Source organism: Dendrobates tinctorius, unplaced genomic scaffold (genome assembly GCF_039654945.1).
Source record: "Dendrobates tinctorius isolate UK_male_01 unplaced genomic scaffold, ASM3965494v1 ptg000041l, whole genome shotgun sequence".
In the NCBI taxonomy this organism is placed as follows: Eukaryota; Metazoa; Chordata; class Amphibia; order Anura; family Dendrobatidae; genus Dendrobates; species Dendrobates tinctorius.
Window position 1 is genome coordinate 6,397,990 of NW_027361709.1, and position 22,780 is coordinate 6,420,769.

The following is a 22,780-nucleotide window of genomic DNA, read 5'->3' on the forward strand; positions in this document are numbered from 1 at the left end:
ATACAGACCATACACAATGGTCTCCGGGTGGCCGCTCTGCTGGGAATCCTGTGCTCTGCGCGGTTTATCGCTCGTCATTGTGTGCGCTGTTGCTGGTCAAACACTGAGCGGAGATGACTGTTGGCTTCCTCAGAGCTGTGCACACATTGGGGGTCTGTCGGGGCCACGGTGGGCGGCATAAATGTTGCGAGAAATGACCGGAATGTAGTCACGTTGTCAGCTGGGAAAACATTTGGACAATGGGGGCAAAGATGGCGCCATAAGCCACAGCGCCCCGGCCAAACGCAAGCGGCAAAGTCCTCGGCTGCAGTATGGACACACATACAGATAAGCGGATTGTGGGCGCATTGACCCCATATTATAGAACTGTTCTAAAGATCCCAAGTATTATCACAAGCTTTTTTTTTTTTTAAATATTTTTCTATAGAAAACCTTTGAAAAATAAATTCTAAAAAGCAGTTTACAATCTGGAGAGTGTGAATCCATCCAACCACAGAGCTCCGAGCTGACGATCTGGCCAATTACTTCAAAGAAAAAGTTGACCAGATCCGACAGGAAATTATCTCCCAATCCCCTCATACCATGCACTGTCCTCCCTCCCCCACTGCATCTAGCTCACTCTCTGATTTTGAACCAGTCACAGAAGAAGTAAGCAGGCTCCTTGCATCTTCTCGCCCAACCACTTGCACCAGTGACCCATTTCCGTCACATCTCCTCCAACCCCTTTCCCCTGCTGTCACCCCTCACCTAACTAAAATATTTAACCTCTCTCTCTCTTCTGGTATCTTTCCCTCCTCATTTAAGCATGCCATCATACATCCACTACTTAAAAAACCATCCCTCGACCAAAACTGTGCCGCTAACTATAGACCTGTCTCTAATCTTCCCTTCATCTCTAAACTCCTGGAACGTCTGGTCCACTCCCGTCTGATCCGCTATCGCTCTGATAACTCTCTTCTCGACCCTCTCCAATCCGGTTTCCGCTCCTTACACTCTACTGAAACTGCCCTCACTAAAGTCTCTAATGATCTACTAACAGCTAAATCTAATGGTCATTACTCCATGCTAATTCTCTTGGATCTCTCTGCAGCATTCGACACTGGATCATCAGCTCCTCCTCACTATGCTCCGCTCCATCGGCATCAAGGACACCGCTCTCTCCTGGTTCTCCTCCTATCTCTCTGACCGCTCCTTTACTGTATCTTTTGCCGGTTCCTCCTCCTCTCATCTTCCCCTTAATGTTGGGGTTCCTCAAGGATCGGTTCTAGGCCCCCTCCTCTTCTCCTTGTACACTGCCCCTATTGGTCAAACAATCAGTAGATTTGGTTTCCAGTACCATCTCTATGCTGATGACACCCAATTATACGCTTCTTCTCCTGACATCACGCCAGCCTTTCTAGAAAACACCGGCGATTGTCTAAACGCTGTGTCTAATATCATGTCCTCACTATATCTGAAACTGAACCTGTCAAAGACTGAACTCCTGGTGTTTCCTCCCTCTACTAATGTACCTATACCCGACATTGCCATTTCTGTGTGTGGTTCCACTATTACTCCCCAGCAACATGCCCGCTGTCTTGGGGTCATACTTGACTCCGAGCTTTCCTTTGCCCCCCACATTCGATCACTGGCTCGCTCTTGTCATCTGCACCTCAAAAACATTTCTAGAATGCGACCTTTTCTTACTGTTTCTCTTATTCATTCTCGTCTCGACTATTGTAACTCTCTTCTAATCGGTCTCCCTCTTACCAAACTCTCCCCTCTCCAATCTGTCTTGAATGCTGCAGCCATGATCAATATTCCTCACCAATCGTTACACAGATGCCTCTACCTTGTGCCAGTCATTACACTGGCTACCCATCCACTCCAGAATTCAGTATAAACTTATTACCCTCACCCACAAAGCCCTCCATGGCTCAGCACCACCCTACATCTCCTCCCTTGTTTCAGTATACCACCCTACCCGCGCCCTCCGTTCTGCTGATGACCTGAGGTTAGTATCCTCAATAATCAGAACCTCCCACTCCCGTCTCCAAGACTTTACACGTGCTGCACCAATTCTTTGGAATGCACTTCCCAGGTCAATACGATTAGTCCCCAATCCCCACAATTTTAAGCGTGTCCTGAAAACGCATTTATTCAGACTGGCCTACCACCTCAGCACATTAACCTAATCTATCCCTGGGTGGCACAGCCAAAAGTTTTACCATAACCAGGTTCCCAGCATCATGTTCCCACATGCTTTATGCATCCATTAGCCCTCTGTGTCTGTACTGTTACACACTTAACATTATGTCTGGTCCATACAATCAGGGCAACTGTTACCACCCACCTTTCGTGTCTCCCTCTTTCCTCATAGACTGTAAGCTTGTGAGCAGGGCCCTCATTCCTCTTGGTATCTGTTATGATCTATGTGATTATTATTATGCTGTAATGTCTATCGTCTGTACAAATCCCCTCCGAAATGTAAAGTGCTGCGGAATATGTCAGCGCTATAGAAATAAAATTTATTATTATAGGACGGAGGTGACGGCGGCAGCACGCTGATGGCACCACCTGGTGGCAGCAGCCGTAATAACACCGCAGCTTCTGTTGGGAAACCGCTCGGCCTCATGTCCATGGACCATTGTATTCTTCTTTCTGCAAGTTGCAGTATCCTGTACGGTCAATCCTGATATAAAGCCGACATTGTCTCTTGCTGGCGGCTGTGTTCACTTTTAATATCAAGAATAAACCTGCAGCTCATGGCTCCTGCCAATAAAACGGGAGTGCAGCTGCACAGGACGATGTATTCGCCTGCACTATACGCAGCCAGGACATGGCACCGAGCCCCTTAATCAGTAGAGGTACAGGGGGGGGGGGGGGGGGGGATGACGGACTGCAGGAGAGAAGATGCAGTCCTGCAAACCTCCACTCATCACAGCCACCACTAGGGGGAGCTCAATGCATCCAGACTGCAAGAGGCTACAGGACCAGTAATACTTCTCTGCGAGCCCCTTCTTACATATTAGGGCCCACATGCAGGATTAGTGCAGGAAAAGGCAGACCGGGACATTACTTGGGGGTTCAGACTTTACTTACCATCTATTTCCAGTGGCGCTGCTCTGCAGCACTGCTGATTTAATACTTCCCCCGCATGAACCCCCATTATATACTATAGAATTTCCTGTAACATAATGAGGGGAATATCCACCACCTCTATGGGGCTCAGGAGATACAACATGGCCTCAAGTTGGTTCCCTACAAGTTAAAATAGTGCGTTAATGCTGCGGCCACTAGGGGGAGCTCCCTACATCCAAGTAACACCAGCTCTGTAGATCTACGGGCAGGGAGCTCCCCCTAGTGGCGGATGGAGGGAAATATAATATACAGTAAATCTTTTGGTCCGGAGTTGAGGATCACAAGGACGTATGTACACAGAAAATTTTAGGGAACACAGATCTTTGCCAAATTCCAGGAAATGCCAGTCTCCCAAAAAAAAAAAAGCATCAGCCGTACATAGAAGCGTATGCAGAGGGGGATGCAGCTGCAATCAATACATAATGGTAAATTGCCCTTGGTGCCTTCCTTTCTCACTTTCTGGAGAAGTTTCCAATAGCTGATGCTGGTAAAGATGGACACATGCAGAGATCGGAGGCTCGGGTATCCACAATCCCTTCTTTATTACCGTATTTTGGTCAAACAAGCAGAGAAAAAAAAAAAAATCTACAGGATTTTCCTGACAATCAATAAAGTGTAAAAACTTGGCAGAAACTTTGTACGAAAATGTGCAGCTCGCTGCTGGTGAAAAGACAGAGGCGATGGTTCGGCCGTGGAGGAGCCGACGCTTTGCTCCCTACACGGAGAAGATCGGGGGCGATTATGGAGAAGAAAATTATAATAAAATCAAAATGAGAGGGAGGAGGGGAATAAAAAAAAATAAAAATTTTTTTTAATTTTTGCTTCACCACATTCCCACTTATTCCACTTCCCAACCAAAGAATTTTATTCTAATCCCCCGGGTGAGTCACAAACTGCAGGAGAACAGAACATTACAGCGATTGTTCTCAGCCATCATTTTCTACAGAACTGGCCGATGCCCACTGAGCCGTTCAGCAGCTGACACAAGTGCTTGGTCGTAGCCCACACTGAGAGGGGGCTAGGCTGCAGTTTGGCAGTATATCAGACTCTCAGAGGACGTACGGATCATCTATACAAGTACTCAGGATAAGAGCATGGCGCTGGCTCGGTGGGCACGGGCACAGAGCTGTGCCTTAATCTCACAGGCTTAACAAGGGCAGGAGAGGACAAATAGTGCAGGAGTCAGTCCGATAAGGTCGGCAGCGCATTTTGCTCTCAGGCACTGCTGCAATCTGGCTCCTCAGGTTTGTCCGGTCCTGAAGGGAGTTACAACGCGTCGAGGATGTTGTCAATTTTGTTCACCAGCTCCTGGCGCCTGTTGGCGTGCTGCTTCTCGCTCTCGATGTAGCTGTCCTTCTTCAGCTTGCCGGCAACCAGGCGCTCAGCTTCGGACGAGGACTTCACCACTATCTCCTTCACCTGACTGTCCAACTTCTGGATATCTGCGACCTGAGAGCAGACACAAACCCGGAGCATAAAGCCAATGCAAGATCAATGCCAACTAAAGTCCTGAAATACTCTGTGCTGCTAAGAGGAACGTCTACTGTTACCTGATCCTCAGTAAGTGGCCTCCCTCCGCTTAAGAAACTGGCACCACTACCCAACATCCGCAAGGTCTGTGCTTAACCCCTTCATGACTGGAGGTACTTTCATTTTTGTGTTTTTGCTTTTCGCTCCCCTTCTTCCCAGAGCCATAACATTTTTTTTATTTTTCGGTCAAAATTGCCGTGAGGGCTTGTTTTTTGCAGGACGAGTTGTACTTTTGAAAGACACCATTGGTTTTAAACATATCGTTTACTAGAAAACCGGAAAAAAATTTCCAATTGCGGTGAAATTGCAAAAAAAAAAAAAAAAGTGCAATCCCACTATTTTTTTTATTTTTTTACTACATTCACTAAATGTTAAAACTGACCTGCCATTATGATTCTTAAGGTCATTATGAGTTCATAGACACCAAACAAGTCTATTTATTTTTTATTTAAGTTTTAAGTGGTGAAGAAAAAAAAAAAAAAATCAAAACTTTGGTACAAAAAAAAAAAAAAAGCGCAATTTTTCGTGATCTCAGGTTGAGTGAGGGATTATTTTTTGAGTGCCGAGCTGTCATTATTAAGGATAACATTTTGGTGCAGATACAATCTTTGATTACCCATTATTGCATTTTAAAGCAATGTCGCGGCGAATGAATAAAAAAAAAAAAAATAAATAAAAAAAAACCCATAATTCTGGCGTTTTGACTTTTTCTCGCTACGACATTTAGCGATCAGGTTAATTCTTTTTTTTTTATTGATAGATCGGGAGATTCTGAACGCGGTGATACCAAATATGTGCATGTTTGATTTCTTTATTGTTTTATTTTGAATTGGGTGAATAGGGGTGATTTGAACTTTCATATTTTTTAAATATTTTAAAAGACTTTTTTTTAAAACTTTTCAATTGCTTTAATAATCTCCATGGGAGACTAGAAGCTGCGATAACCCGATCGCCTCTCTTACACACAGGCGATGATCAGATTTGGAATGCCCACTCCATCTGCAATAAGCTCCATGTGATTCATTGACCTCTTTCTCTCTCGCAATCTTGCTTTCCTCGGCCTCACAGAAACCTGGCTGACACCCTCTGACACCGCCTCCCCGCAGCGCTGTGTTACGGCAGCCTCCACTTCACCCACACTCCTCGCCCTGGCAACAGACATGGTGGAGGAGTGGGTCTTCTCCTTTCTTCCAACTGCACCTTTAACCCAATCCTACTGTACCTCTTCCCTCCCTTATCCTCCCCTCTTTTGAAGTCCACATCTACTCTCCCTCCAACCTCCAAGTGGCCATCATATACCGACCTCCAGGCCAGACCACTGCCTTCATTGACCAATTCTCTACCTGGCTTCTTCATTTTCTTTCAACTGACATCCCCACTATCATCATGGGTGACTTCAACATCCCCACTGATACCCTTCAGTCAGCAGCCTCCAAACTCCTGTCCCTTACTTCACCCTTTGGACTTACTCAGTGGTCCTCCTCAGCCACCCACACAGATGGACACACATTAGACCTGGTCTTCACCCGTCTCTGCTCCCTATCTAACTTCACCACCTCCCCTCTCCCTCTATCTGACCATCATCTACTCACTTTCTCATCCCTGTCCTCCTCTCCTGGCACCCATGTCCAGCAACATGCGGACCCCCGCAGAAACCTTGCACACCTAGACACCCACGGGCTCTCTGACTCTATTCTACTACAGGCATCCATATCCTCACTCCATGACACAGACAGTGCCACTGCTTTCTACAATGCCACTCTCGCATCAGCTATTGACGCGGTCACCCCTCTTGTTCATAGCAGAATGCGACGTATCAACAGACAACCCTGGCACAATAACACCACTAAAAAGCTCCAGCAAGTGTCCAGGATTGCAGAGCGGCGCTGGAAGAAAACATTCACTAGACGACTTCACCACATTCAAACCAGCAACACTCGATTTCAAATCTGCCCTCACCTCTGCTAAACAGGCCTACTTCACAACCCTCGTATCTTCCCTATCCTACAACCCCAAACAGTTATTCAAAACTTTTAACTCCTCCTCCCTCATCTCTGCCAAGGACTTTGCCACACACTTCAAAAATAAGATCGACCAAACAAGGCGAGTCTTCAATGTTCAACCACCACAACCCCTTTGTATACCAGACCAATGCCCAAACCCCATAACCTCACTCTTGAACATCACTGAAGGGGAGCTTAACTGTCTTTTCTCCAAATCGCACCTCACAACCTGTGCACTCGACCCCATCCCATCCTACCTCCTCCCCAACCTCACCACCACACTTATCCCATCCCTAACCCACCTCTTCAACCTATCGCTAACGTCCGGTACCTTCCCTTCTGCTTTCAAGCATGCCACAATCACGCCTATCCTTAAAAAGCCAACCCTCAGCCCAACCGCTATGTCAAGCTATCGCCCAATATCGCTGCTCCCATTCGCTTCCAAACTCCTGGAGCAGCACGTCCACGCTGAACTTTCCTCCCACCTATCATCTAACCTGCTCTTTGACAATCTACAATCTGGTTTCCGCCCCCATCACTCCACTGAGACAGCCCTGACCAAAATTACTAACGACCTACTTACAGCCAAAGCTAATGGACAATACTCTATTCTCCTGCTTCTAGACCTGTCCTCTGCATTCGACACAGTTGACCACTGCCTCCTACTACAGATCCTCTCCTCCTTTGGCATCAAAGACCTCGCCCTATCCTGGATCTCCTCATACCTTTCCAATCGCACATTCAGCGTCTCCCACTCCCACACCACCTCCTCATCCCACCCTCTCTCTGTTGGAGTCCCCCAAGGCTCTGTTCTAGGACCCCTACTCTTCTCAATCTATACACTTGGCCTGGGGCAACTCAAAGTCCCACGGATTCCACTACCACCTTTATGCTGATGACACTCAGATCTACATCTCTGGCCCAGACACCTCTCTGCTGTCCAGAATCCCAGAGTGTCTATCAGCCATATCCTCCTTCTCCTCTCGCTTCCTCAAGCTCAATGTGGACAAATCTGAGCTCCTCATCTTTCCTCCATCTCACAGATCTTCCTTACATATCACAATTAATGACATCATGCTTTCCCCAGTACTGGAGGTCCGCTGCCTCGGAGTAACCTTTGACTCTGCCCTGTCCTTCAAACCGCACATCGAAGCTCTCGCCACCTCTTGTCGCCAACAGCTCAAAAATATTTCCAGAATCCGTCCCTTCCTCAACCCTCAATCTACTAAAATGCTTGTGCATGCCCTCATCATCTCCCGCCTCGACTACTGCAACATCCTTTTCTGTGGCCTCCCTGCTAACACCCTCGCAACCTCTCCAGTCCATCCTTAACTCTGCCGCCCGACTAATTCATCTCTCTCCTCGCTACTCCTCCGCTTCTCCCCTCTGCAAATCTCTTCACTGGCTCCCATTCCCTCAGTGTATCCAGTTCAAATTACTAATACTGACCTACAAGGCCATCTACAACCTGTCTCCTCCATATATCTCTGAACCAATTTCCCGATATCTTCCCTCACGTAATCTCCGGTCCTCCCAAGACCTCCTTCTCTCCTCCACACTTATTCGCTCCTCACCCAACCGCCTCCAAGACTTCTCCCGAATAGCCCCCATCCACTGGAATTCTTTTCCCCAACACGTCCAACTATCAACCACATTTGGATCCTTCAGACGGAACCTGAAAACCCACCTCTTCAAGAAAGCCTACAGCCTGCAATGACCCCGCTACCTCCTTCTCTCTCACCACTACCGGAGATATCACCTCAACCAACACCGGGACTGCTGCAACCCCCCAACCTACTGTCTCCTTCCCCACCATCCTGTAGCATCTAAGCCCAAAAGGGCAGGGTCCTCTCCCCTCTGTATCAGTCTGTCATTGTTAGTTTACTTACTGTAAGTGATATCTGTAATTTGCATGTAACCCCCCTTCTCATGGACAGCACCATGGAACCAATGGTGCTATATAAATAATAATTTGCTTGTGTGTAGCAGAAATGCTCACTTGCTATGAGTGCCGACCACTGGGCGGCACTCATAGCAATCCGGCTATGACAACCATAGAGATCTGCTGCAGACCTCTCTGGTTCTCATGCTAACCCATCGGTGACCTGCGATCACATGACGGGGTCACCGATGGGCGGGATTTCCGGCGCGCTTCCAGTAAAGCGCGAGTTAAATGCCGATGTCAAAGATTGACAGCGGCATTTAACAGGTGAACAGGCGAGGGTGGATTGCAATTCCACCCACGGCTGTTAGAGGCACATGTCAGCAGTTCAAAACAGCTGGCGTGTGCCAGGAAAGATGTGGGCTCAGTGCCAGAGCCCACATCATAGGGATGGATTCCTACGTGGGCGTACTATTATGCCTAACGTAGGAAAAGGGTTAAGGGGGGGGGGTTCGCTCACTTCTGCATCAGGCGGCGAGTGGGACTGGTCATGCGTGGCGCCATTTTTGGAAGAAAGCAGCCGCAATGTTAATGCAATCCCGGACTCACCTTGTCACACAGGTCGGACCCTTCTGCCTTCAGCTTGGATTGCAGAGACGCAATCTCATTTGTCAGGTTCTTATGTTCTGTCTCCAGGGCTTTCTTGCCTATGTTCAGGGTGGAGATGTCCCGGGATTGCTTGTATTTGTTCACGGCTTCATCATAGTGGCGGAAGAGGCCGAGCCGCTTGTTGACCAGGGTCAGGATCTGCTCCGTGATGCAGGCGACCTTCATCCTGGCTTCAGCCGCAGGGTCCTGATACGACAAGTACACAGCAATAAAAAGGGTTTCCCCAGGTAGAGCTACAAAAGATCTCTACAATTATTATCACGTGACTACTATGCCCCTTCATGGGTAACCCTCTGACTGACTGGGGTTACAGTGGGGGCATCATCCAGGTTTCTCGGTACTTTATAGCACAGATACCAACCTTGGTGATGGAGAAGTCGAGCCTGACGTAGATGATGACGGTGAAGAAGAGGATGTAGAAGGCTCCGACCACAAGCAGCGGCTCCTGCAGCATCAGAATCTTGTTGAAGGTGTAATGGACCACGACATCCTGGATGTGCTGCTCCACCAGGTTGTTCTTGTGAGCCACGATGACGGGTCGGCCAAAGGTGTCCAGGTAGGTGTAGTGCAGCTCGTCCGCCGCTCGGTTCAGGTTGTAGGGATTTTCTACATCGATATTTCTGGAAATAATGTGACATGATCAGTAGTTAGTGCCACACAGTTATCGCAAGGACGTCTCAGCCAGAAACAGCAACTCTTCCTCCACTAGAGAACCACCAGCTCAGAGGCAATATCCGGGACGTACCTCATCAATATATGGTGGGGTGTAACACCCAGCACCCCCCCACAATAAGCTGCGCACCCCCAATAAGCTGCCAGCTCCCCCCCCATAATAAGCTGCATGGACGTGCACAGCACCATCTGCTGTAGTGGCCAATTTCTTACTCTGTGGCTCCCAAGATTGTCAACTTGGCTCCTACAGTACAACGCAACGTTACAGTGTTACTCCCAGCTTATATAATTATTTGTGATTATCAGAGTTTGAACCTTTAGGACCCCACCATTCCTGAGAATGAAGGGGATTCATTGTGGTGTGGGGATTCATTTTTTTCCTGTGCATCTCAGACAGTCAGGGGGATGTAGTCAGGGCAAAAACGGAACGGGATCATACACCGAACAGGAGTTGCAGTCTCTGTGGGGATCCCAGATGTCGCATCTCTAAGATTATAAATTGCTGGGACTAAGACGGATCGTTTCTCCTTGTGGAGGGTCCTAAGCCGCTGTAAAGAGACTTATAAGCTATGCAATGCTTCTCTGAGAAAGAGGCTTTACAATCTGTGACCAACAGCGCGTGCAGCAGATATCCCAGCAGTGCCGCCATCGGTCACTTACTTTGCTCCTTCAGGGAGGATGATTTTCACAGTCAGGGAGTCCACGATCTGCTCATCAAACACGTGATCAATGAACCTCATCTTCAGGGCATACTGGTCGCCTGCGAGAGGAGAGACGGTCAGATAACGGAACGGAGAGGAGCTATTCCTTGTGCCCAAACTGCACACAGCAGATTCACCAGGCGGCACCAGCAAGACAGATAAAGCAAAGAAGGTAGGGACTTCAATCCCCATCGGACTGGGCTGGGATAGACGCGCATGCAGCCAACACTCACCCAGGTTGTACAGGTACTCGTAACTTGGCAGGTTGTAGCCAATCATGTAATGGGTTTTCCATCCTCCGAAAAGAGGAAATCTGGGTCGGATCTCCATTTCCACAGAGTCGTCCAGGACCATCAGGTGGCTGGTGGAGATGTTCCCGATCTCATCCCTGTAATAGACGTCCTGGGCAGCAGCCGGCAGAATGGTCTAATGGGAGGAAGATGAAAGTGATGGGCATGGATTCTGCAGAGGGTTAATATTATCCCCAGCTTAGTAAAGGAGGACATAAAGCTGCGATAAATGATCACAAGGGCTCCCGATGTACGCCGAGACTGAAGGGGCTGCAGAGCGGCAACTATTGGGGTTTTCTCTGCAAAGCAGTGACTGGGGCTGACTGCATCCCCTCCAGTCTCAGGATCTGTGGGGGTCCCAGCGATCATTAAGTGATGACTCATTCCATCACTTAAAGGTGTACTCCCCATCGTAGTATCAGAGCCACAACCCCACTCATTTCTTTTTTTTTCCCCCACTACCTTAAAGGATTTGACAGATGAGATGCCACTGTCCGGCTGCCGCTGGTAATCGTATCGTGAGAAGGGTCCCTTTAAATATGCTCCGGTGTGCTTTATATCCACAGTCTCCTCTACGGCGATGTTACCCCAATGGGAGACCTCGATGACCCGGGTCATGCTGGTGATGGTGAGGAAGGGGCTATTGTTCTCGTAGTGAACCTTCAAGACGTCCTGGAGAAATAAACAAAGGGTTAACCAGTCTGCTATAATGAATTCTGGTCACCGGCGCCAAATACGGCAGCGTCTAAACGCGCCCCCTGAAGGAGGTACTGCGTACCAAAACCGGAGATTAACTGTGAAGGGTTAAACATCAGGTCTCATAATGATTCCTTACATGGCTCCACGCAGGGACGTCCTTAAAGGGACCGTACTCGATGGTGTCATCGGATCGGGACGGGTTGCCGAGCTTGGTGTAGCTCTCCACGTTCCGGGAGGCGAGCTTGACGCGTGTGGTTTGGGACGCGGTGGGGTACGGAGAGTAGAAGTAATGGCTGCCTTCAAATGTTACAAACTGCTTCTCAGCCTGCGTGATCTGGGTGGGGTACGGGTGCAGGATGTGGGTGTACACAGTCTCGATGAAGACCTTCACCTTGGCTCCGGGAGACAGAGGATTTGGAAGCTGCACCGAGAATTGCTTCCCGCTGGTGGAATAAAGAGAAGGCGATGAAGTAAAAAGTGGAGACATCTATTTATACGCGCAGAAGAGTGATGCAGGCGGCCAGTCAGGAAGAGACGGTAAAGAGCGACGCCTACGCGGTAAGTCCATTTATACGCGCAGAAGAGTGATGCAGGCGGCCGGTCAGGAAGAGACGGTAAAGAGCGGCGCCTGCGCGGTACGTCCATTTATACGCACAGAAGAGTGATGCAGGCGGCTGCTGTATACAGCGGTCAGGAAGAGACGGTAAAGAGCGACGCCTGCGCGGTACGTCTATTTATACGTGCAGAAGAGTGATGCAGGCGGCCGGTCAGGAAGAGACGGTAAAGAGCGGCGCCTGTGCGGTACGTCCATTTATACGCACAGAAGAGTGATGCAGGCGGCTGCTGTATACAGCGGTCAGGAAGAGACGGTAAAGAGCGACGCCTGCGCGGTACGTCTATTTATACGTGCAGAAGAGTGATGCAGGCGGCCGGTCAGGAAGAGACGGTAAAGAGCGGCGCCTGTGCGGTACGTCCATTTATACGCACAGAAGAGCGATGCAGACGGCCGGTCAGGAAGAGACGGTAAAGAGCGGCGCCTGCGCGGTACGTCCATTTATACGCACAGAAGAGTGATGCAGGCGGCTGCTGTATACTGTGTGCACATGTACATACACCCGTCCCGGGGTCTCACCTCTTCCCCTTCACCTTGCTTTCCCGCACCTCCAAGTAGCCGTGCTCTTCATCCTCAGTCTTCACCTGTAACACAGCCACACTCCATTATCAGAGTACAGACTACAGCAGGTGTCAGCAGCCTCCTGCACGTCAGCTGTTGGGACACTACAACTCCCAGCATGCCCCAACAGCCCCTGAACACTAAGCTTTTATACCTACATTAACCCCTTTATGCTCGGGCGCGGTAAATGTGCAGAGCCGGATGAGGAGCAGCTCCGACCTCCTCAGTTATCCAGTCCTTAATGTGTTAAAGGCTACCCTGTGAGCTGCATAAGTCTTCACGCCCGTAATACTCCTTTATTGAAGCCAATAATCCCTGCATCAGCGCCCTGTAACAACACAGCTATCGCAGAACTACAGCTCCCAGCATGCCCTACCAGCCTTGGCTGTCACATTGTGTCTGCAGGGGGATGAGGAGATTGCTCCTGCTGCAGGAATCAGCTGTGACAACGACATTAAGGTGGGGGTGGGTGAATACTTGTGCAATCAACATTACAGAGTTAATGGCAGTCACAAAAGAAGCTTCACCCAGAGGGGAGGTCAGGGCATGCTGGGAGTTGTAGTTTCCAAGCACCTGTCACTAGGTGATGTTCCATGCCTCGTGCCCGGATGTAACCCCTTCTACCATTGCTCCGGTGAGGTCCTGCATACCGAATATGATGGGGATTTACCAATCCACCACAGATTCTCATTTCTGGACATTTATACTTATATTACGCTGCATAATTAAATCTGCTGCACTTTACACTATTTGACTTGTGTTCCCGCCCTGGGATGAGGAGGGTGGTAGTGGGCGGGCGGCAGGCAGGGCGGCTGCTCTCCTGGAGGTGTGCGCTGACGTGTCACAATCCTACAGAGCAGGAGGCGGAAGCAGCGGGGTCCTGAGCGCATCCTCCAATGCCGAGCCGACAGCAAGCAGCCGTCCCTGGGAGACAACACACCCAGCTCTGCTGCATCTGTGCGCACAGACGGGAGCCCCAGCCGAAAGATCCCATGAATGGAGCAGAGTGTCTGTGATGGTTTATTGTGGGCGGCAGTTCAGTACAGATCCTGCAGTCCTATGTAAAGCACATATACAAATAAACCTGCTGCCCTCGTCCACCCGGCGCCACCAGCTCCGCTGCCCACCGTCCGCCACCAGCTCCACTGCCCACCGTCCGCCACCAGCTCCACTGCCCACCGTCCGCCACCAGCTCCACTGCCCACTGTCACCAGCTCCCACCGTCCGCCCGGCGCCACCAGCTCCGCTGCCCCCCGTCCGCCTGACCGCCCGTCCGCCACCAGCTCCGCTGCCCCCCCGTCCGCCTGACCGCCCGTCCGCCACCAGCTCCTGCTGCCCCCCCGTCCGCCTGACCGCCCGTCCGCCACCAGCTCCTGCTGCCCCCCCGTCCGCCTGACCGCCCGTCCGCCACCAGCTCCTGCTGCCCCCCCGTCCGCCTGACCGCCCGTCCGCCACCAGCTCCGCTGCCCACCGTCCGCCACCAGCTCCACTGCCCACCGTCCGCCACCAGCTCCACTGCCCACCGTCCGCCACCAGCTCCACTGCCCACCGTCACCAGCTCCCACCGTCCGCCCGGCGCCACCAGCTCCGCTGCCCCCCGTCCGCCTGACCGCCCGTCCGCCACCAGCTCCGCTGCCCCCCCGTCCGCCTGACCGCCCGTCCGCCACCAGCTCCCGCTGCCCCCCCGTCCGCCTGACCGCCCGTCCGCCACCAGCTCCCGCTGCCCACCGTCCGCCACCAGCTCCACTGCCCACCGTCCGCCACCAGCTCCACTGCCCACCGTCCGCCACCAGCTCCACTGCCCACCGTCACCAGCTCCCACCGTCCGCCCGGCGCCACCAGCTCCGCTGCCCCCCGTCCGCCTGACCGCCCGTCCGCCACCAGCTCCGCTGCCCCCCCGTCCGCCTGACCGCCCGTCCGCCACCAGCTCCCGCTGCCCCCCCGTCCGCCTGACCGCCCGTCCGCCACCAGCTCCCGCTGCCCCCCCGTCCGCCTGACCGCCCGTCCGCCACCAGCTCCCGCTGCCCCCCCGTCCGCCACCAGCTCCCGCTGCCCCCCCGTCCGCCACCAGCTCCCGCTGCCCCCCCGTCCGCCTGACCGCCCGTCCGCCACCAGCTCCCGCTGCCCCCCCGTCCGCCTGACCGCCCGTCCGCCACCAGCTCCCGCTGCCCCCCCGTCCGCCTGACCGCCCGTCCGCCACCAGCTCCCGCTGCCCCCCCGTCCGCCACCAGCTCCCGCTGCCCCCCCGTCCGCCACCAGCTCCCGCTGCCCCCCCGTCCGCCTGACCGCCCGTCCGCCACCAGCTCCCGCTGCCCCCCCGTCCGCCTGACCGCCCGTCCGCCACCAGCTCCCGCTGCCCCCCCCGTCCGCCACCAGCTCCCGCTGCCCCCCCCGTCCGCCACCAGCTCCCGCTGCCCCCCCCGTCCGCCACCAGCTCCCGCTGCCCCCCCGTCCGCCACCAGCTCCCGCTGCCCCCCCCGTCCGCCACCAGCTCCCGCTGCCCCCCCCGTCCGCCACCAGCTCCCGCTGCCCCCCCCGTCCGCCACCAGCTCCCGCTGCCCCCCCCGTCCGCCACCAGCTCCCGCTGCCCCCCCCGTCCGCCACCAGCTCCGCTGCCCCCCGTCCGTCTGACCACACAACATCCAAAATCTCATGGCACAAGTACCAGGACGGGTTATACTTGACTTGAAATAACACTTAAATGGGTTGTCGGATGAGATATTCTGACTGTACAACACACACAGCTCTGCTACATCATTACAGTCTCATTACTGAAGACACATATTGATGTGGAGAAAACCAAACACTGCTCCGCTACATCCGCACGCAGGTTCCATCAGCTCCAAACCATCGTCCTGATCATACAGGTCACTGACAGCAGACTCGGCTCTGCTACATCTGTACAGTCTAATCATACAGGAGACAAAACCCCCTCGGCCCTGCTACATGTGAATGTTCTGGACCTGAAGGCACAGATGCAGCAGAGCGGAGCAATGCTCTGTAGCTTCAGCAAACTCTGCTACATCGGTGCAGTGTAACCACACAACACACTCAACTCTGCTGCATCTCAGCCTCCGGCGCAGGCGCTGAGCGTCGCATACTGACCCCCAGGAAGGCCAGGTGTCCGGCCAGCTCCGGCTCCAGCGCCACCAGGAAGGAGTGCGCGGCGGCCGCCCCCGGGTTCCCCAGCTTCACCTCGGCCGTCACTTTGGCGATGTGGCTGCTCAGGTCCACGCTGCGCTTCACGTCCTCATTCAGCAGCTCGTGTCCCTGGGAGGCGGCGGCGGAGAGTGCGAGCAGGAGCAGCAGGGCGGCGGAGACCCCCATGGCCGGAGAGCGGAGGATGGAGGCGGATACAGGAGGAGGAGAGCCCGCAGCCACGGAGAGAGCGCGGCCTCTGCTGCTGACGGCTCATTCATCCGCGGGGACAAGATGGCCGCCCAGGACCCCGCTGCCGAGCGACGGGAGGGTGACCTGGACACTGCCTGACAGGACGGAGCGTGTCCGGAGGCCTCCTCTGCCCCTGTACAGACACTGTGTGAACTGCACCGTGCGTATGGAGACAGCACACAAAGACGCATCATCCGTCACAGCTGGAGCGAGTGCTGTGTAATAACTACATTGATATAATACAGGCAAAAAACGGGACAGCTCAGACCACAGAGAGAAGGAGCGTCCATAGCGACAGAAAGGAGGAGGAGCCCGCGGACACAGCGCCACCTACCGAGCGCACGGCGACACCTACCGTGTACACAGCGACACCTACCGTGTACACAGCGACACCTACCGAGCAAACAGCGACACCTACCGAGCATACAGCGCCACCTACCGAGCAAACAGCGACACCTACCGAGCACACAGCGCCACCTACCGAGCACACAGCGCCACCTACCGAGCACACAGCGCCACCTACCGAGCACACAGCGACACCTACTGTGTACACAGCGCCACCTACCGAGCAAACAGCGACACCTACCGAGCACACAGCGCCACCTACCGAGCACACAGCGCCACCTACCGAGCACACAGCGCCACCTACCGAGCACACAGCGACACCTACCGAGCATACAGCGCCACCTACCGAGTAAAAAGCGCCACCTACCGAGCACACAGCGCCACCTACCGTGTACACAGCGCCACCTACCGAGCACACAGCGACACCTACCGAGCACACAGCGACACCTACCGTGTACACAGCGACACCTACCGAGCAAACAGCGCCACCTACCGAGCACACAGCGACACCTACCGAGCATACAGCGACACCTACCGAGCACACAGCGCCACCTACCGAGCACACAGCGCCACCTACCGAGCACACAGCGCCACCTACCGAGCACACAGCGCCACCTACCGAGCATACAGCGCCACCTACCGAGTAAAAAGCGCCACCTACCGAGCACACAGCGCCACCTACCGAGCACACAGCGACACCTACCGAGCACACAGCGACACCTACCGTGTACACAGCGCCACCTACCGAGCAAACAGCGCCACCTACCGAGCATACAGCGCCACCTACCGAGTAAAAAGCGCCACCTACCGTGTACACAGCGCCACCTACCGAGCACACAGCGCCACCTACCGAGCACACAGCGCCACCTACCGAGCATACAGCGCCACCTACCGAGTAAAAAGCGCCACCTACCGTGTACACAGCGCCACCTACCGAGCACACAGCGACACCTACCGAGCACACAGCGACACCTACCGTGTACACAGCGCCACCTACCGAGCAAACAGCGCCACCTACCGAGCACACAGCGACACCTACCGAGCACACAGCGACACCTACCGTGTACACAGCGCCACCTACCGAGCAAACAGCGCCACCTACCGAGCACACAGCGACACCTACCGAGCAAACAGCGACACCTACCGAGCATACAGCGCCACCTACCGAGCAAACAGCAACACCTACCGAGCACACAGCGCCACCTACCGAGCACACAGCGCCACCTACCGAGCACACAGCGACACCTACCGAGCACACAGCGACACCTACTGTGTACACAGCGCCACCTACCGAGCAAACAGCGACACCTACCGAGCACACAGCGCCACCTACCGAGCACACAGCGCCACCGACCGAGCACACAGCGACACCTACCGAGCACACAGCGACACCTACCGAGCACACAGCGACACCTACCGAGCATACAGCGCCACCTACCGAGTAAAAAGCGCCACCTACCGAGCACACAGCGCCACCTACCGTGTACACAGCGCCACCTACCGAGCACACAGCGACACCTACCGTGTACACAGCGCCACCTACCGAGCAAACAGCGCCACCTACCGAGCACACAGCGCCACCTACCGAGCACACAGCGACACCTACCGAGCACACAGCGACACCTACCGTGTACACAGCGCCACCTACCGAGTAAACAGCGACACCTACCGAGCACACAGCGCCACCTACCGAGTAAAAAGCGCCACCTACCGTGTACACAGCGCCACCTACCGAGCACACAGCGCCACCTACCGAGCACACAGCGCCACCTACCGAGTAAAAAGCGCCACCTACCGAGCAAACAGCGACACCTACCGAGCACACAGCGCCACCTACCGAGCACACAGCGCCACCTACCGAGCACACAGCGCCACCTACCGAGCACACAGCGACACCTACCGAGCAAACAGCGACACCTACCGAGCACACAGCGCCACCTACCGAGCACACAGCGCCACCTACCGAGCAAACAGCGACACCTACCGAGCACACAGCGCCACCTACCGAGCACACAGCGCCACCTACCGAGCACACAGCGCCACCTACCGAGCAAACAGCGACACCTACCGAGCACACAGCGACACCTACCGAGCACACAGCGCCACCTACCGAGCACACAGCGACACCTACCGAGCACACAGCGCCACCTACCGAGCACACAGCGACACCTACCGAGCATACAGCGCCACCTACCGAGTAAAAAGCGCCACCTACCGAGCACACAGCGACACCTACCGAGCACACAGCGACACCTACCGAGCACACAGCGACACCTACCGAGCACACAGCGACACCTACCGAGCACACAGCGACACCTACCGAGCACACAGCGACACCTACCGAGCATACAGCGCCACCTACCGAGTAAAAAGCGCCACCTACCGAGCACACAGCGCCACCTACCGTGTACACAGCGCCACCTACCGAGCAAACAGCGCCACCTACCGAGCACACAGCGACACCTACCGTGTACACAGCGCCACCTACCGAGCAAACAGCGCCACCTACCGAGCACACAGCGACACCTACCGAGCACACAGCGACACCTACCGTGTACACAGCGCCACCTACCGAGTAAACAGCGACACCTACCGAGCACACAGCGCCACCTACCGAGTAAAAAGCGCCACCTACCGTGTACACAGCGCCACCTACCTAGCACACAGCGCCACCTACCGAGCACACAGCGCCACCTACCGAGTAAAAAGCGCCACCTACCGTGTACACAGCGCCACCTACCGAGCAAACAGCGACACCTACCGAGCAAACAGCGACACCTACCGAGCACACAGCGCCACCTACCGAGCACACAGCGCCACCTACTGTGTACACAGCGCCACCTACCGAGCACACAGCGCTACCTACCGAGCACACAGCGCCACCTACCGAGCACACAGCGACACCTACCGAGCACACAGCGACACCTACCGAGCACACAGCGCCACCTACCGAGCATACAGCGCCACCTACCGAGTAAAAAGCGCCACCTACCGAGCACACAGCGCCACCTACCGTGTACACAGCGCCACCTACCGAGCAAACAGCGCCACCTACCGAGCACACAGCGACACCTACCGTGTACACGGCGCCACCTACCGAGCACACGGCGACACCTACCGAGCAAACGGCGACACCTACCGAGCAAACGGCGACACCTACCGAGCACACGGCGACACCTACCGAGCAAACGGCGACACCTACCGAGCACACGGCGCCACCTACCGAGCACACGGCGCCACCTACCGAGCACACGGCGCCACCTACCGAGCACACGGCGCCACCTACCGAGCAAACGGCGACACCTACCGAGCACACGGCGACACCTACCGAGCACACGGCGACACCTACCGAGCACACGGCGACACCTACCGAGCACACAGCGCCACCTACCGAGCAAACGGCGACACCTACCGAGCACACGGCGCCACCTACCGAGCAAACGGCGACACCTACCGAGCAAACGGCGACACCTACCGAGCACACAGCGACACCTACCGAGCACACGGCGCCACCTACCGAGCACACGGCGCCACCTACCGAGCACACGGCGACACCTACCGAGCACACGGCGACACCTACCGAGCACACGGCGACACCTACCGAGCACACGGCGCCACCTACCGAGCACACGGCGACACCTACCGAGCACACGGCGACACCTACCGAGCACACGGCGACACCTACCGAGCACACGGCGACACCTACCGAGCACACGGCGACACCTACCGAGCACACAGCGCCACCTACCGAGCAAACGGCGACACCTACCGAGCACACGGCGCCACCTACCGAGCAAACGGCGACACCTACCGAGCAAACGGCGACACCTACCGAGCACACAGCGACACCTACCGAGCACACGGCGCCACCTACCGAGCACACGGCGCCACCTACCGAGCACACGGCGACACCTACCGAGCACACGGCGACACCTACCGAGCACACGGCGACACCTACCGAGCACACAGCGCCACCTACCGAGCACACGGCGACACCTACCGAGCACACGGCGACACCTACCGAGCACACAGCGCCACACAGCCCTGCCCTCCACATACATTTGGCTAGGCTCACATTAGCACAGCGTATCGTCTGCATGCGCAAACGCATGTCAAAACGCATAGAAACACGTTTACGCAGCGTTTTCTATCCGCATCAGCTTATGCATGACGGTAAAAAAACGCTGCGTTTGAGGTTTTTTTTACAGCGCATGCGTTTGGAGAATTTTCTTGACACAAGCCACACCCAATGAGCGTGTCTCATTTCCCGGACATGATTATGTGAAAAACGCATGCGTGCCCATAGACAGTAATGCATTTTTTCTACGCACTCATCCGCATGCGCATATTTGACCGTTTTTTGCCGCAACAAAAAATGCAACATGTTGCGTTCGCTGAATCCCGCCGCACACCGCGAAACGACGCATGCGTACGTTTTCATGCCCCTGCAGACACCATGTTAAAGAAAGTAAAACACCAGATCCTAATGCTAATTAAAGCCAAGATCAGCCACAGAGCATTCAATGGTAAAATCACTTTTATTAGTTCACATATAGAATGTAAAAAATACTTTTTTTGTCTGCAAAAAGGTACAAGAAAGAGAAGAACATAAGGCTCCCATTAATATGAAGATTGCTGCATGGCTCTGGACCATATGACTACAATTCATGAAAAATACCATCCAGGATAACAATAGTTAAACAGACCGCTATGTAATGGTGCACATAATGAATAACTATGGCTACAACCGCCAAATAAGTTTACCAAGAGAAAGCACCAGACACTGCTGTGACTGTGAGGGCTGCGAGCACCCACTACACCCTAGCAGCGACCGCTAATTAGCCATAGTATACAGCAGAGAGCTCCGAGAGCTGCACATTTGTAAGGAATGCTGTCTCATCATGATTGGAGCCACAAGGGCCACTACCTGGATCCTAGCAGCGTTTAGTGTATATGCAGTGGGAGCCCGGTCCTACAGCCCCGACGCGCACGTTTCGCCCTGCTTCCTCGGGGGGGCGTGTCTAAGCGAAGGGTGTGTGAGGTTTAAATATGAGTCACAACCAATCAACCGGGTTTCTTGATTACTACAGTCTGGGATAGCTCCATGGCGCATGCGTCGACCGCCCGACGCTCATAGTTAACAGATATGAAGCCGCGGTCACGATGAGTCACTCGCCGCCCTCCACGCCCCATCACATGGTACAGAGCGAGTCAAGCCAGCGTATAATTTATATGTAGCAGTATCACCTATACATTGTATATGCATGTATACCGTATTTTTCGGACCATAAGACGCACTTTTTTCCCCCAAAATTTTGGGGGAAGTGGGGGGGTGCGTCTTATGGTCACAGTATACTTCCTTGTGACCATGGCTGGTGCGGGTGCCGCGGGGCTCTGTGGTGCGGTGGTGGCAGCGGGCTGTGCTCCAGTGCAGGGGTAGCGGCTCTCTGTGCTCCGTGGGGGGTTCCGCCGGCATTTCCTCGAAGCCCGGAGGCCCCCGCACATCCGCTGCTGGCCGCCGCCATGTTGCTGTGGCCTCCGGGAACATGGACGCCGGGAAGATGGCCGCCGGTCCGGGGACGGCGCATGCTCAGGTTCAGATCTCGTTGCCGAGATTTGAATCTCATTAATTAATGAGCATTTGCACTTTTGTATTTTGTCTGGGGTTTTGGAACCTTAAATATTGAATTGTATGTGATTATGACCCAATTTTCTTTGTTCATTTTCTAATGTCTGCTTTTATACAGACTTTTTAAATTGTTTTTAACCCTGTGTTTGTATGTAGTGTTTGCTGAAATTAAATAAAATATATTTTTGTATTATAAATATTGGTGGTGATCCCTATAGTTGTTGCATATACTTTTTCTTGGTCTGTTTCTATATAGTCTTATATGCATTGGGAGATCCCACATATGGTATTATTTGAGATGGTGCCCGTTTACCCCATTGTGTTCCAGAATCATACATCCGTCACCATTCACACATAGCAGTATAGTCTATACTAGCGCATGGCAGAATGGCCATGCGCGCTTTTTATAGCAGCCGGGACCTTCCGGAAGCTTCCAGATCTCCGAGATGGACCAATGAGATCTGGAGCAGGACCTGAGCACATGACTCCCAATCTCCAATGGGAAACCATCTCATGAGCATGCCCAGTAGGAGGACAGAGGGACTTAGCCCCTGGAGAGATTAGCTGCAAGGCAATCTCCTCTGCGGTAGATAAAGAGCAAGAGACCGCAGAATGTGAGGGTCTGGATTCCTGCAGAGCAGATGCAGGAACCTGACTCCTAACATTACCCCCCCTC

At 54.0% G+C, this 22,780-nt stretch overlaps 1 protein-coding gene across 1 annotated transcript; it reads right to left on the reverse strand.

Moving 5' to 3' along the window:
* Positions 1 to 3,643: 3,643 nt before the first annotated feature.
* On the reverse strand, positions 3,644 to 16,185 carry RPN1 (ribophorin I). The gene is made up of 9 exons (XM_073575058.1): positions 15,846 to 16,185; positions 12,699 to 12,763; positions 11,703 to 12,009; positions 11,330 to 11,539; positions 10,811 to 11,003; positions 10,537 to 10,636; positions 9,566 to 9,824; positions 9,145 to 9,390; positions 3,644 to 4,569 (listed from the first exon to the last, which is right to left on the reverse strand). Exons 1-9 carry the CDS (start codon positions 16,065 to 16,067, stop codon positions 4,387 to 4,389), a joined length of 1,785 nt encoding a protein of 594 aa, XP_073431159.1. The 5' UTR covers positions 16,068 to 16,185; the 3' UTR covers positions 3,644 to 4,386.
* Positions 16,186 to 22,780: the final 6,595 nt, after the last annotated feature.

Bases quoted from the DNA above. Each gene is read 5' to 3' on its own strand.
- RPN1 (XM_073575058.1), bottom strand. From the start codon at position 16,067: ATGGGGGTCTCCGCCGCCCTGCTGCTCCTGCTCGCACTCTCCGCCGCC. The intron at 11,004-11,329 runs GTAGTGGGGGAA...TCCTCCCATTAG, and splicing joins CATCTGTCAAATCCTTTAAG to ACCATTCTGCCGGCTGCTGC. The intron at 4,570-9,144 runs GTGAGTCCGGGA...GTCTGCTCTCAG, and splicing joins GGTCCGACCTGTGTGACAAG to GTCGCAGATATCCAGAAGTT.